The sequence below is a fragment of the Zalophus californianus genome, chromosome 11, assembly GCF_009762305.2.
Source record: "Zalophus californianus isolate mZalCal1 chromosome 11, mZalCal1.pri.v2, whole genome shotgun sequence".
Lineage (NCBI taxonomy): Eukaryota > Metazoa > Chordata > Mammalia > Carnivora > Otariidae > Zalophus > Zalophus californianus.
This window is the reverse complement of record NC_045605.1, coordinates 110,015,148-110,030,941: the sequence shown is the minus strand read 5'-3', so window position 1 is coordinate 110,030,941 and position 15,794 is coordinate 110,015,148. Positions and strand designations below refer to the sequence as shown.

The 15,794-nt window shown below is 60.3% G+C and overlaps 1 protein-coding gene across 7 annotated transcripts in view; it reads right to left on the bottom strand.

Annotated features, from left to right (window-relative positions):
- ANO1 (anoctamin 1) overlaps positions 1-14,363 on the bottom strand; it is a 76,726-nt gene extending 62,363 nt beyond the window's left edge. For 5 of the 7 annotated variants that reach the window (XM_027580754.2, XM_027580752.2, XM_027580755.2 and 2 more), the window contains exons 1-2: positions 14,196-14,355; positions 6,086-6,418 (exon numbers count right to left, since the gene is read on the bottom strand). In XM_027580754.2, coding sequence (XP_027436555.1) covers positions 6,086-6,418; positions 14,196-14,303 — 441 coding nt within the window. In that variant the 5' untranslated portion in view covers positions 14,304-14,355. Of the gene's footprint in view, positions 1-1,548; positions 1,784-6,085; positions 6,419-14,195 lie in introns of those variants that run through there. The other 2 variants (XM_027580751.2, XM_027580757.2) reach the window with 2 other exon arrangements.
- Between the last annotated feature and the right edge of the window lie 1,431 nt (positions 14,364-15,794).

Here is a 15,794-nt window from a genome sequence, read left to right as displayed (position 1 = left end):
GACACAGCCAATCTGGAAAAGGACCAAACAGAACTTCCCAGAAATAAAAAAGTGTTGTAAGGAGCATTAAACACCCAACGAATGTGTTCGAAGCTCTTCCGCCCCTCTGAGGGAAGAGGCCGTGGATGCCGGCAAGGTTCACCCTGGGGGCCCCCCAGGAAGGAACAGATCCGGCCCGAGCATGTGCTGACCTCTGTGACCTCCGTGGTTCACTACGCCAAGCCACCAAAGGGTTAACAGCCAGCTGGCAGAGGTCTTGATGAGCCAGAAAGAGCCCACCCGGGCACACCACAGGCCTGGGGACACAGGAGGACATCAGAACGGCAACCTGGGTGCCAAAGCTTTTATCCCCAAACCCTGGCACCCGAGGGGAGCCGTGTGATGGTCTCTGGGGGTGCTTTAAAGACACGGCCTTTAAAAGAATGTCCAGAATTCACTTTAAAAGTGTGCATCCGCAAAACCAAGACAAGCCCAAAGGAAGCCAGGCGGCGTATATAAAAGCCTCAACAGAACACACATAAGACATAAGACCTTTAAGGCCAAAGAAATGAATGTGTAATGGTGAAATTATGAATGGAGAAATCATAGCTTCAGGACGAGCTAACACCCCACTATGTGAAAGGCCCAGTGGCCCAGGGGACTGGTTCACACCACGGGCTGCAGGGCAGAGAACATGAGGCAGGACCACCCCTGCTGGGCCCTGTGGCCCTGGTCTCCTTGCTCCACCAAAGAGCCTCAGGCCCTTTCTTTCCACCTGTAAACGGGGTCTCGTTCCTGGACCGCCATCTCACAGCAGGGATAGGGAGCCCACACAGCACGGGGTGGGGGTTTGCTTCCAAACCCACAAGTTCCCCGGGCCATCTGCCATCGTTTGGTTTCACACATGGGGATGTCAGAACTGGACCTCAGGTTTCTCAAGTCGAGGACCTCCACCCACAATGCCCCGGGGCAGTGAGGAGGGTCTGCCTCCAGCCCCTCCAATGCTGAGGGCCGTGCCTGTCACCACAGTTAGCCAGACCCCAGAGCCACCTCGGACCCCTGCCTTGGACACCTGCTGGCAACTGCAAGAAATCCGGCCCCTCCCTCTCCTGTGCCCCCGGCAATACTCCCCACCACCTGCCACAGTCACCTGGCATCCGCGTGGTGCACGAGGGGTCTCCACATACTAGGGGGCCCTGCCCAGCCCAGATTTGCCATCTGATTTCCGTCCGGCAGGAGGGAAGCTGGGAAAAGCAGCCTGAACCCAAGGGCTGCGGGCAAGGAGGTGTTCACTTCCCCAGCGTTGGCCCAGCACCCCCAGGGGAGAGAAGTACCATCACCTCCTCCATTTCACAGGTGGGAAAACTGAGGCCCAGAGAGGGGAAGCCACCTGCTCCCAGGCTGTGCTGCCAGGAAGTGGCCGAGCGGGTCTGAAGGGCATAGGGGCCTCGGAGACCGGCCTCATGGCCCCGCTGCGCGCCCCGAAGCCTGGTCTGGAAACAAAAGCCGCTCCCCTTCACTGGTGTTTGAAAAGCAACATCCACGCTAACAAAGATGGGAAACACTTACTGCCTGAGGCCCCCGCCAGCTCCGGGGCAGGAATGCGAAGAAAACGTCAGCGGGCCCGGCCTGGGTGCAGGGGTGAGCCCCGAGCGGCAGCATGAAAGCAAACAGACTTGACAGGGTCCCAGAGTCCGGAGCCTCAACAGTTCTGCCAAAGCCGGGGTCAAGTTCAACCTCGGGGCAGGGTGGGCCCTGGCCACCCCAGCACACACAGCCGGGATTCTGGTGTGTGGCCTTCTCGGCAGTGACCCACGGACATAAATAATGTCCAGCAGGCTTTGAGGCCAGACTTGAAAAATGCTGGTTTCAGTTGCAAGGAAACATGCTCTCCTCCTTTTAGCGGGAAGCCCGGAAGCTGACCCCCACGGCGGTCGGAGGGACGGACGGAGAGACGCTCTCCTCCTTTCCTGTCACTTCCTGTCATCTTGTCCCGGGGTCTCTGACACGGGACCCCTCTTGGGCCCTCATGCGTGAGATCGACGCTCAGGGCTGCCCCCTGGAGGGAGGCACCAAAGCCGGTTTTGACACCCAAGGTCTTTCTCTTCGGGGAGTCTGGGAAGCAGTTTTCAAATTGGGCTCCTCTGAGCCCACGGTGCCTGCGGAGGGGGAGGATGGGGGACCCACGGTCCGGGCTCAACCTCTATCTGTCTGTACCCGTGGGTTATGAGTGAGAGTGGCTCTCCCCTGCCCTGCGGGCTCTCGGCCCGGGCTCTGTGTGGGGCTACCTCTGGGGTACCCAACGGTGGGTCAGGACTTGGGTGGACACGGGTGGGCCCGTCTCTGCCGATGCTTCTGCTGGCTCAGGGGGGAAGAGGCCTGCACGTTCCTCACCTCTCCAAGGATGGTCCGGGCTCAGCAGCCACCGCACACCCAGGGAGCTGGCTAGGAACACAGCTCAGGCCCAGGCCAGGCCCGCTGAGTCAGAGCCTGCGCTTTGACAGGACCCCCCTGTGGGTTCCTGGGCACATCCGGGCCCTACAGCAGGGCAGCCTGCCCAAGACTGGACCTCACCCTCCAGACCACCTGCGCTGATGTGCCCCCAACCACGAGTCGCTGCCTGCACCTCGGTGGGCACCTCCAGGGGCCCCTGCGTGAGCCACCCCAGTCCTGACAGAACCACTCCAGTGCACTCTCAGCTGTTGTGGTGGGGTGACTGGGGTCCCCCCAAAGAGACTTCCATGTCCTAACCCCAGAACCTCAGAACGGGACCTTATTTGGATTTTGCAGGTATAACCACATTAAGACGTGGTCACACGGGAGGAGGGCAGGCCCTAAGTCCGACGTCTGGTGTCCTTGTAGGAAGAGAAGAGACACAGATGGACATACAGAAGGTGGCCGCTTGGAGACAGAGGCCGAGGGTGGAGGGGCACCTGGAGCCCCCCAGAAGCTGAGAGAGGCAGGAGCCCAACCCTGTGGAGATCTGGAATTTGGACTTCTGATGTCCGGAACTGTGCGAGACCCCATTTGGGTTGCTTTAAGTCCCTGACCTGGGGTCACTCGCTATGGCTGCCCCAGGGCACTACCCATTTGGTGTAGTAAGAGCCGGCCCGCCCTGTGCCCTTAGTCTGGAGGGTCTTCCAGGGGTCATCACAGGACATCTTCACCACAATAAACCTCCAGACTCGGGTCAAAGGCAAGCACACAGACGCCCCGTCTGCGTGGGGCTGGCGGCCCACTCTGCCCAGGAGCTGCACAGCCTGGCGTACCCACTGGCCTCTTGAGGGGCAAAGGCAGGTCACCTCTGTGCGCCTGGTCATGGCCGCAGAAGGCTGAGCCAGCAGAGTTCAAGAGGGCCCCCCCCCCACCCAGGAGCGATCTTGGCTCCCAGGGACATCTGGCAATATCTGGGAGCACTTTTGGTTATCGTGAGCCTGGGGTGCTACTGGGAAGAGCTGCTGCTGAATTTCCAACAGCAATGGCGCCAGGGCAGAGAAGCCCCGCTTTAAAGACTGATTCTCCACCTTCATCCAGCGTCGGCGTATCTGGTGGAATGCATGGATCTTTCTCCCCAGGAAAGTGCACATAAGCCCCAGGCCTGCTTCAAACCGGGTAAGATGATGCAATTGGGTTCTCCTGCGGGCTCTCCTATTTCCAAAACTGCAAGCCCTCTACTCCTTGTAATCGGAGCACACCCCCGGGAATGGTTCATTAGCCAGGGCATCTCTCCCCGAAATAAAGGCGACAGCCATGAGCTGTTAATCATGCTGGCAGTGGTCCGTGCTCACCCCTCGGAGGCTGCCTCTAAACCAGGTTCTGGTCCTGCCTGTCTCTCGGAGGGCGGGGAGAGCACCAGGCTGCAACAGACGGAGGGTTTTTCCAACAGCCTTGGGCCTTGTTCGTGTCAGATGAAAGCTCGGGAATTACAGTGGCCCTCGTAAAGCAGTTCCTGACGCGCCGGACTCCAGCAGGTGCGGCTCAGCCCCGGCCTCAGCCACCTTGGAGACTGGAGCTGTGCACCGTACTGCTTTGGTTTTTAAAATGGCCCCAGTCAACTGCTGGAAAGCCTCTTGTAGCTACAGAACCAAACTATCAATGAAATTCTCGGGTCACTTATTGGGAAATCTGGATGTTCTGTGGTGACAGTAACCGCTGTCTCTATGTTTGTTGGCTTTTTATTTCCAAGTCACAGTTGAGAAGATGGAGTATCAAGAAAGGTATGTGGGATGTTGCAGTTGGTTGGACTTGGAAAGGCTCCTTTCTCTCTCCCCTCCATAGGAACCGTAATATATGATTTGATGTTAACAACACCCCAGGAGAATCTGCCATGTTAAGCACCTTGCCCTTTACTCACGATCACCCGGTGACGTAAATACTACTGTTATCTCCATGTTGTAGAAGGGGAAACTGAGGCCTGAGCTGCCAACAGGTCTCAGAGGGACAGGCAGAGGTTCTGGGATCTGTCCAGGGCCAGTGTGAATTCCCAGACTTTGGGGCACCTTCCGAGCACAGGGCTCTGAAGCTGTCGTGGGAAAAGAATGAGGGGAGCGGATAGTGCATCCCTCAGGGAGCGGACCAGGCAGGTGCAGACCACAGCCCAAGCTCACAGCTCCGCACGGGGGCGCCGCGGCCTCTCCCGACTCTGACGGAGCCTGTGTCTTCCTCCAGCTGTGAACTGTCAACAGTTGGGGCAGAGTCTGCAGAGTGACGCAGTGTTTGCACAAAAAGCAGGGGGCTGGCAGGGCGGAACCATGCCTTAAGTCAGAGACCTGCCTGCTCCCCTCTCCCGAGGGGCCAAGTGTCAGGTCACAGAAGACCCTGAAGGACCCGCACATGTGTGCGGGAGAGACCCTGCAGCCTCACCGGGACCTGCCTGGTCATCGACGCTCGCACACCCTCGCAACCCCGACGGGGACCACTCCTGCAGCAGAAATCCACATCCGCCAGGTAACCGAGCCTCGGAAGGAGAAGGCCACCCAGAGAAATACTCTGCGTGCATCACAAGACCCCTTGGCCGCTAGGTCTGCGGAGAAAGAGGCCCCACTGAGCAGTTCTGGGCGCATTCAGGTCCGGTACTATCAACGTGCCATGAAAAAGAGCTCACACCAGCTCCTTCATTGACTGGCCTGCTGGCCGAAGCACCCCAAGGGCATCCTTATCACCGGATCCAAAGTGTTCATTATTTAAGGGCATGGAGGTTCTCCACGATGAAACAGCAAACTGAAACCAGAGTTTACTTTAAACACCTGCAGTTGGCTCAGGGTTCCCCCAGGCAGCCTGCTGACCCTCCTACTGTGGTGTAGAGACTCCCCGATTCTTGGTTAGTCCGCACAGGGACACTGTGGCGGGCTATGGGCGTGTCCTGCGATGCTCACGGCAGGAAGCCCCGCCCCCCGCCCTCGTGCACAGAGAGGTGAAGGAGCGGACTGCACAGCAAGCCTGCTGACAGGTTGAGAGAAGCACCCCCTGTCCCAGGGACTGCCCAGGTCCCCCTCCTCACCACTGCCAAGCCTTCCGCCACCCAGGCAGCACTGTGCACCAGTGAGTCAGCCCTTTACTCTCCCCAGAAAACTTTCCTTCGAAAGATTCTCAGGCTTTGCCAGGGACAGGTGCTCCTGAAAACAGCGTGATGGTCAGGGGATTTCAGAGCAGCAGGGCCTCCCGGGGATCAAGCCAGGCCAACCTCCCCACTTGACAGACTGAGAAACCGAGGCCCTGAGAAGGGCCAAGGTCAGCCACCAAGAGGACTCCCAGGAGGCAGGGGCACGTCTTCCCAGGAAAGGAAGTGACCAGAGCAGGAAGTGCCGTGCCCCTGGAGGTCACTGCCGAGAAGGCCTTAACCTCCTCCAGAGCAGATGTCGTGGCGGCGGGGGCAGGCGCAGGTCTGGGGCTCCCCAAACCCCAAACCTCAATAAGCGGTTACTACCCAACTCAACAGGAGCAGCCTTTCCGTCAGCCGTTCTCGGAGCACCGGCAAAGCCAGAAGGGCCCCTCCCCACGCCAGCTTCTGGAAATGGTGGTGCGGGGCCCGGCTTCTGGAAATGGTGGTGCGGGGCCCGGCGGGCGCGCCCACCCCCCCAAGCCCGCAGGACGCAGGGATAGTTACATCCTCGTCTCGCTCCAGCTCCAGGCCGGCCTCCAGGAGGTTCCCCTCGTACTCCTCCCTGCGGAATCGCTTGTCGTCCTCATGGTAGTCCACCGGGGGCTCGGGGCCCCCTGCCGCCCCCACGCTCCCCTTGCCCGGCAGGGGCTGGTCGTGCCTGGCGCCGCGGGCGGCCAGGGCGGCATCGCTGTGCTGCACCCTCCTGGCCAGGGTCCTGCTGCCCGAGGGCCTCTTGGGGTGGTACACCAGGATGTAGTCCACCTTGCGCCTGCCGTCCCGGAAGTAGAGGCCGTGCTTGCACTCGGCGTCGGGGTCCACGGACAGTGAGTTCAGCAACTGTGGTGGGAAAGACAAATCGCTGGCCGTCAGGGCCGGGCCTGTGGAGGGGAGCAAGGTCCGAACCGGACCGCTTCCTCCACCCACCCCGCCCGCCTTCAGCAAAGCTGTGCCGGACGCCCCCCCCGCGCGAGCACCGTCCCGGGCTGGGACAGCCGTGCACACGGCGGCCCTGTCTTCGTGGAGCTGACATCTGGAGAAGGAGACATGTGCCACAATCACACGTGGAGGCCAAGCCGGAGCCTCACTGCTCAGAAGGGCCCCCGGTTCTATGGAGCTGCATCAGGCTTGCTGGGAAGGACCAGGCCGCTTGCAAAGGCAAAATAGGAAGAGCTGCAAGGCCACCCCTCTCCCCACTCCCAGAAGTGCTTGTTACTCACTCCCACAGGGTCCCGGGCAGCGCAGAGCCGAGCTCAGGTTCTGCACCTGCAAATCTCAACCCTCAATGGCCAGCATGCACGGCAACGTCATATCAAAATGGCCATGGGCCCACGATGGCCCTCACCTGACCTGGCTCCAGCTCGGCCACTAGCTAGCTGCTTGTTAGTTTGGGTTCCCCCAAAAGCAGCCCCCGAGTTGAGCATTTGGGTTCAGTGGTTTACCTGAGAGGTGGTCTCAGGGGCCAGAGTGAGGGTGGGGGGGGGGCAGGCAGAGAGGGAGGGGCCGACAGAGGGTCACTGCCTTGGGCAGCTGGGCTCCAACCTGCTGGTGCCCAGAGGGTGAGGAAGCTGGGTGACCATCCACCCACACCTGGGTATTAATTCCCCGCCCTGCACGTGGCTTCCACCTGCTCCTGCACCAGAGGGTGCCCTGGGGGGTGGGCCGAGAGGTAGGGGCAGGGCCCAGGTTTCCTTATCTGCCTAGGGGGGTTGGGGGGCCAATGAGATAGAAATCTGGGCCTGCGCATGAAAAGCTGGGACCTCTGCACAGTTGCAATCATGCATGGCTGCTGGTAACGCTAAACCCGAATTTCTAGAACTCCTGTGGGATTTTGCTGGTTACCGAGGGCAGAGAGGTTAATCAGCAAGCTGGTCTTCAGCAATAAGAGAAAATAAATAACATCATGCTGGAAGTATTCTAACCAGCAACTCCACACCACCGACGGCCCTCAGAGCCGAGCCTCACGTCCTGCCCCTGATCCCCTGGCTTCCGCCCCACTCCTGCTATCAGTCCTAGAGATGCACGGTCATCTGAGAATGAGGCCCTCCCCCACGGAGCGTGAGGCCGGCCTGTGGCTAAAGGCAGGCCCTGAGCCCCACGGCTGGGGGGACAGAGCTGTGCCTGGAGGGTCTCCCCACAGGGTCGCCTGGAGCCCTGGATGGCTGCCCCCGCTGCGAGGGGCTCCAAAGCGCTGTATGCATGGTTGGGAGAAGGAGCAGGGGTCCCTTACTCCACGGCTGGTCGTCTAGGTTAGGCCCAAGGTGCAACAAGGACACCTCGGGGTGGGACCCCATTTGACCAGGTACCTTTCCAAATGTCCGGCTCAGGGGCAGGGGAAGAGAGGAGAGGGAAAGAGGCGAAGTGGGGGGGATGTCTGCAATACGGCATCTGCCCAGGGAAGGAGGGAGAGGGGCATTTGGACACGGCCTTTTGTGGGGTCTGGATGCCTTCACCCCTGGTGGGGGAGGGGGAGTCGCTCCCCTGAATCTCAGTCTCCCTGGTTGGTCTCAGGACGCTCACGGCCTGACAGGGCATGACCAGCACCTGGAGCTGGCAGGCGGCTGGATGCAAGCCATCCACGCCCACCCACGGTACCACGGAATCCAGTGCTGCTCTGGTGGTCTTCACGGGACCCCGCAGTGCAGATGCTCCCCTGGCCCGCTCTTACAGGTGTCCGTCCAGAGACTTCGGGTGTGTAGGGCGGGGGGAAGGGGAGGAGGGAGGCCCAGCCCCGGACATTGTCCACGGAAGACCCCAGTGTCTTTTGCAGGGTCATGTTGCAGGAGAGGTGGGAAAGAGTGGTTCTCCTGTTTGTCAGGGAGGACACGGAGGCCCAACGAGGCAAGGCGGGTTACAGCATGGGTGGGAGGCTGAGCCCAGCCCTGAGTGCCGTCTGCACCCTCAGGGCGCTGCCCACCCCCCACGGTAACACTCTTGCTCAGCAAGGGGCATGTCCTCTCACTGAGACCTGACCCGGTGAGCGGGCAGCATGGGTAGGTCTACTTGACCCGGAGAGAGTGGGGCTCACATGTGTGAAGCGGTCAGCCCGTGCTACCAGGGCTCAATCCCCTCCGGCCAACCCCCAAGAGCCCTCTCCCGGGCTCGTGCCCAAGGACACAGCTAGGGGGAGTCCTGCCTCAACCATTCCCAGAGCCAGGAGGTAAGGTCAGAGCGGAGGGGACATGTGGGGCAGTGGGCGGCCTCAGATAAGTCTGGGCTTGGTCCCGCTCCAGCTAGGAGGCCTGGGAGAGATTCTCTACCTGCTCTGGTCCTCGCCATCCGCCTCTGCAAGATGGGAGGGCAATGTAAGCTGCCCCTCTGGTGGCCAGGACGACTGACCGAGCCACAGGACGCCCGTACGGGGTGGATGCTCCCTCGAACTTGCAGGACCGGCCCCTGGGGGCCACACTGTGCCCCCCCCCCGCCCTCAATCCCAGTGCCAACAAGCACTGGTTCTCCTCCATACCACAGGAAGGTCAGGGAACGGGGAGCCGCGGTTTCCCTCCTTCGGCGGGGGAGTGGGCAGGAAAGCCAGACCCGGGGCTGCGTGTGGAAGACACCGCGGGTGCTCAGGGAAAGCAGCCGCTGCCGGGCAGGGCAAGGGCTCGGGAGGCGGTCAGACAAGGTGGACGCGTGGTCTCCGGGCGGGCAGGGTGCAAGAGCACACCTGCTTCCTGGGCACCCAGACTGCCAGTGCCTCTGCGAGGGGCTCATCCCTATTTCCAAATGGGGACCTTCGATCATCCGAGCGGGGCCAGGCGTCCATGTATAGCTCCCGCCTGCACCACCTTCGCCAGCTTCTTCTCCCCACTGCCCCGGGACTACCTGGAGTCAGAACATCCTCGCCCCTGCTCCTTGATCTTGCGCACACTGCACTCCCCACCTGCACGCCCTGCCTCCCTTCTCTGTGCTTTGTGATCCTACCTAGCTTCTCAGGCAGGGGACAGATCCTGCCTCCCCAGTGCTCTGGAGGTCCCTGCCCCCTCTGGCCAGTGCAGGTCACTTGGGCCGGGGCTGCCTTGAAAACATCTATTCACAAGCTCTTCACTCACAGGGGCCCCTAAGCAGGGTGGTGGGGTCCCTGAAGCTGGGCCAGGGACTGCCCCTAACACACCTCCATCTAGAACCTGCTACACACACACACGGAGGGCTTGGTCCTGGTGGAGGCCCCATACATGCCCGTGGTTGGCTGGAATAATGGCTGATATTGAACAAAGTGGGACAAAAACCCCCTAGCGAGAGGGAAGGAAATTCAGAGTGAACCCATCATGTGAGAGGGCAGGGAAATTACTCTGGGGGACAGCCAAAAACCCTCCACCATCGTGAGACAGGAAAAGGTTGCCAGGTTCAAAACTGAACAATGACCACCTGTCTGCTGGGGCCCGTTCAGGAGCCTTTGGGGCCTGACAGCCTGGGGGAGAGCAGACATATCCCCTAAACATCTCCCTCCCCCCCGGGGGCGCGGTGGTGGCCCAGAGGCCTCATCCACAATGACTGTCCTTCCATTCGTATTCCAAGAGCAGCTATGCCATCCCAGGTGCGCAGTATAATCTCTTGATCCTTCTGTATCCTCCATGTATTGGAGAATAAAACGTGCTCTGTATGTAAAGAGTTTACAACAGGGCCTGGCATGTGATGAACCCCCAAGAGAAGTGTGCTCTAACTGGGAATTGAGACGAGCACAAATAAAGAACTAGGGGAGGACAATCTCCTGGTCAAAGTGGACCACAAGTGAAAGAGGGTGGCAGTGCTGGATCCAGATTGTTAAGTGACCAAGGGAGCTGGATGTGCTTCTGGGGCCAGCAGGAGGCAGCACAAAGCTCTGGCGCCCTGGCGTGAGAGTCCCACATTTCCCTCCCCGGCCTGGCTCTGTCCCTGATTTGTTCTGTGCTTCTGGACAAGGTGCTTCCCTGTTTGGGTCTTAGTTTACAAAATGGGGGCGATCCTATCTGAGTAAGTGTAAGGGGTTAGCAACCTTTAAACAGAAAGATTGGGGTCCCTTTCTACCACACCGTACACAGGCGAGGCAGAGCCCAGGGTCTGGAGAGTGAATCTGAGCTGGGTTTCGGGGGAGCCAGAGAGGTAGTCTCCGTGGTGGCCGTGTGTCTCTCTGGGGCCCTTCCACGGAGCAGTGGAGTGGGTGCTTTCCTTGTGCAGGACAGGACAAAGAGATAACGATTTAACTTGCAGCAGGAAGGATGCCGGTTAGACCCTATGTATAACTTTCCAGTTCAAAAGCTTGAAAAAAGCTTCAAAATGTTCTCCGTACCGTATCCTTAAGAAAGGGGCAGGTGGCCCCTCAGCCCCTTTCCTGAAGGCAGGGGACCTCTTGTCCGTCTTTCTGACGTGGCTATAGAATGAATGAATGCATGTACGTACACACGAATGACAGAAGCTTGGGCTCTGCACGGTTCCTGGCAGGGGCCACCAGATCGAGGACACCGTGGCCTAGGCCCAGCCCAGCCGGCAACTTAAGCACAACGCTCCCCAGCTCTGAGCCTCAGCTGTTCTATCTGTAAGGTGGGGACAAAAACGTCCCCTCAACTGGAGTCACAGAAGTCTTGAGCAGACATGATTCATGGGAGATCTGAAAGTATTTTGAGGATCATCCCGGAGTGTTTGGCGGGACGTGCTCCCAGAAGGAGCTTCCCTGAGGACGACGGGAAATACGGTAGAAGAGAAGAGGCTTCCTGAGGTCACGCTGGAGGGCGTCAGGGGACAGAGGTCCGCTCCGCAGCGGGACTGACCCCCACGCCACAGGCAGCGAGAGGGTAGTCTACGTCGGGTCCACATCTGCCTCTCCAGGCTCCCTTCCCCAGCTCTGAGAGGGGAGGGGAAGGAACCCTGTGTCCACACCGTGGATGTTGGACTGGAACCAGCACTTGTCTCTCTGGCTTCTTGCTTGGAACCAGAGCTCCAGGAGCTGAAGTCACATGTTTGTGTGAAATAGCCAAAGCCGGGACACCTCTAAACGATCATGCTCAGAGAATCTGCTACATTCCCTTGTTCCTAAGATGGGGAAAATGAAATCAGGAACCTGCAACATTTCTTCGGGTTCGGGGACTCTTTGAACACACTTTGGAACTTCACTCTCATTCCCCCAATCGTAAAATCAAATCACCGGCACTACAAATCAATGTAGGCTCCTCAGGCACACCCCACAACCTATAAACAGGTCGTCCCCCCTTGCCGATAAACAGAGAGGTGCTCTTCCTTTGCAGATAGGCCGAAGTCAGCACCCGGTACTCCTCTCTGGGGTGTCTGAGCTTGTTGGGGCATACGGATCAGGGCCACTGACAACCATCAGGAAGAAAGTAGAAACTCTCAAAGATAAACACAAAGAAAACTCAGTGAAATAAATTGCATTCAACCTGGTCCCTGGCTTTTGAAGTCATTTCTTGCACCCTGTTGTGCAGAAACAATGAGGTGATTTTTATCCTTGAATTTGGGAATGACAGGTCGAGGAGAGGCCCCGGGGTGCTGGCTGGCAAATGCAATCCCTGCGTGGGATTGGGACTTCCGATGGCCAACTTAAACTCCACGGACACCACAGGGGCACGTATGGACGCCTGTCTGGGAACTCCTTGAAACACAGCCCACGCCCTCTGGCCTGCATAGAGCCGCCTTCACCGGGTGACTCAGGGTAATGACTGAGCAACAATTATTGGCTTGAGCTGTGCTTGGGATGCCCTTGGAGGCTGTCTCCATCATGCTGCCTGCCCTGCAGGCCCCCTGCTCCTAGAGCTGCTGCTTCCTGTCTGCCTGGCAGGACACTGCTTGGCCACCCGTCCTTCCTGCGATCAGTGCCCCCGATTCACAGCCCCCTAAACCTCCCTACAGTAAGGGTTGTGTGCAAAATAAGAGTCAACAGTCTCATCGGGGCTTGTCTATGTGTTTCCAGACCATGGAGACCTCAAATGGAGGGCCAAGTCTTTGCAGACCTCGTGGCCCTTGCCAGGGGTTGGGGAAGACAGAGAGTTTCTGGATCCACATAAGCAACAGGTTCCTGAACTACAAGTCCAGAGACCATTGATAAGGGCTCCAGTCCTTATTTTAGGTCTACCCCGTCATCACGTCGCATGCCATCTACCTCTGGAATGTCCACTCCTTTCCATCTCCTTGGGTGTCACCATCTCTCGTGCCTTCTAACTGGTGTCCCCACATTCCCCCCTCTGGGTCTTCCCAGGGGAGATGTCTTTGTCTGAGAGGCCCCGCCCAACCCCCATTACGGGTATAACCAGCTCCTTCTCCTCCAGGATGTCCGTCCCTCTGCAGGCTGCCCACGGCCCCCTGCTTCTGTGTCTTGGCCCTGCTAGCTCTCCACCCAGCGGGTGGGTGGCTCCCTTCTTGGCTTCAGTGGCCTCACTGGCCGAAACAGCACGGACCCTACAGAGTTGTGAAAATTAAGCGAGCTAATCCTCAGCCGCAGGCCGGCTGCTATGGAAGTGTCCCTCTGCCGTTGTCCCAGGCCCCCTTCCATCACCACCTCCCCCAGCCCCAGATGGGCACACTTCCCTGTCTCGTTTGCTGTGGGTGCCCGCGGCCTGGCGCACAGCAAGCACACGGTGTTGGCTGACATGATGGCTCTGAGCTTTGAAGGCCAACGGCATCGATCACAGGCAGGCACCCCTTTCAATCCACACTGGTTCCCAATGCCCCCCTGCATCTCTGTGCGAGCTTGGCGGCAGAAGGGGTGCAGGGCCTGAGGGTCTCTGCCTTCCCTGGAACACAGCTAGCCACCCCGCCAGGATTCCATCCCGCAGGCACCTCCCCAAAGGCCGGGCTCTCCAGTCCTGAGGCTGCACAGGCAGGCCTGGATCCTGGCGAGGTCAGAGCAAAGAAACAAGGCCCGGGCCTCAGACAGCTGCTGTGGGGGAAGGCGGCGGGGGAGAAAGGAGTCTGTTCTCTGGTCCAGACTGAGCACCCTGGGGTCCCCTCTGCCTCTGCGGGGGCCCTTTCTCAGCCCTTCCCTCCTGAGGCAAACTGTTCTAACTTTAAGCCAAATCCCTCACTGGCCAGTTCTGCCCTCCAAGGATCCCTCTGCCCTCTGGATCTGGCCCCGTAGGGAATGGTGGGGGTAGCAGACCCCGCATAGGGGTCCCCAACCACGTGGCCAGCTGGCACCCGCTTCCCCGCGCACCAGGCACAGGCGCGGGCAGGGAACTGGACCTGCGCAGAAACAAATCTGGACCCACCGGAGTCCCCCTGCTCCCCGGGGCGTTGAGCGGTCCCCTGCGGGACACGGAGTCCTGGGAACTCCGTGCTCCCGGGCAGGTGAGGCAGTCGCCGGAGGGTCCAACCCCAGAAGGGCGCGGCTGTCGCCGGAGGATGGCAGGGCGGTGGGGCGCGGAGGCCGCCAACCTCTCGCGGATCCCCCCACCCCCACCCCCACCCCGCTGCCCCGAGCCCACCGGCACCCACGGGAAGGGGGCGTCCCACCCGGGGCCCAGCCGTGGCACGCTCAGCCTCCTGCCCCCGGGGACGGGGGCGCCTCGTCCGCGGGTGGGCCCTCTCCCACGCGCCCCGAACCCCGCGAGCCTCCGCCCCGCCCTTCCCGCGCGCGCGCGGCGCAGGTGAGCGGCCTCCCTCCCTCCCGGGCGCGGCCGCCCGCACTCACCGTGCCCTCGGACGGCAGGTAGCCGATGTCCTCGATGGCGCAGATGTTGATGATGTGGACGCTGCGGTCCTCGGCCGGGAGCGTCGAGTACTTCTCGTTGACCCTCATCGCGGCCGCCTGGGCGTCGGGCCGGCCGGGCGGCGCGCCCTCCGCATCCACGGCCGCGGCGGCCTCTGCGGGCGGACCGGGCAGCGTTGGCGCGCTCGCAGGGGGCCGGGCCTCCCGCCCCGCCCGCCCGCCCGCCCGGCCCGCCCGCCCGCCAGGCCCGCGCCCCGCGCGCTGCGGCCGCCCCCCTGCGGCCCCGGGCGGCCGGGCGCTGCTGCGCGCTGGGGCAGGGGCGGCGGCCGCGTGCTCAGACTTTCCAAAGAAATTTTAAACACAAGAAGAAAGCGCTCCATGCCTGCGGCCCCTCCAGGTTTTATTTTTACCGGGGAAAGTGCCCCTTGGAGTTTTTGAGGGTGGCCAAGGTTGCAACCCAGGGAGGAAACTTCCAACAGCCCCCACCTTTAATAAAAGTCTCCAAACGTCGCACTTTGTGTCAGGTCACCTTGCAGGGGAGGGAGCCTTCAGAGGTTGGCGTGGGAATGCTCTCTCTGCCCCTTCCTCCTCGACCTGGGGGACTTCTGCTGCCACTCAGACCTGACCTCCTCCAGGGAGCGTCCCCTGCTTCCTGAGGGCCCACCCTCTCCAGCTGGCCCTGCTCCGTCTGTGGCTCCTCCATGTACGCGTCTCTCTGAGCCCCCATTTATGTAAGCTTCCTGTCCCGTGACCAGGCTCGTGGGCCTCACTTTGCAGAGGGGCACGAGGAAGGGGCCTGGGGTTCATGCAGAGCTGCCTGCACTCCTCCTGTGTCGCTCTACTCCCTCCCTGAGGGACGGACCAGTGACTTGGATTGCTTTCATCCCTAATGAGCAGGCACCTGGCCCATGGGAGGTGCTCCCCAGGGGGGTTTTTAATCCACCATCCCCGCAGGAGGATGACACAAGTCTCCAGGAGCAGCCACGCTCAGGTGTAGCCCCCAGGGGCCACCCTGGCAACTCTGCCCAGTGGGAATAAAGTCTCCTTTTCCTCTGCCTCCCTACATCTTGTTAGGTCTTTGGGGTGTGCACCGAAAGCCACCTCCTCCAGGCAGTCATCCTGGATTGCCCCTCACTGAAGCACTTAAGCCCAAGGACCGGTCTGTACCTCGACCACAGAGCTTCCTTTACCCATTTTGCACTGGGTTCATCTACTCAATGCCCAATGGCTGCTTGTCAAACGGTCACTGAGGAACATTCCGGGCCTACAGAAGTGATCATAAAGCTGTCTTGCAAGGTGCTGATGCCATCAGCATGTCTTGGGTCCAAGGGTGGATTCTGGAATCAGACAGGATGGGGATGGGGTTGATGGGGTGGGGTCTGGCTCCAGCTCTGGCACCTTCCAGCCCTGTGATCTGGGTCAGGCGTCCTTAGCCTCACAGAGTCTGCGTCTCCTCCCGTGAGCGTCAGTGTGCGTGAAGCTGGGGCTCAGCAGCTGGCACGGGGGAGGCTGGGTGGTGGGGACCACTGTTACTGTCATCTTGTCATTGTTGTGACCTTCCCTTCTCCCTCACCGTCATTT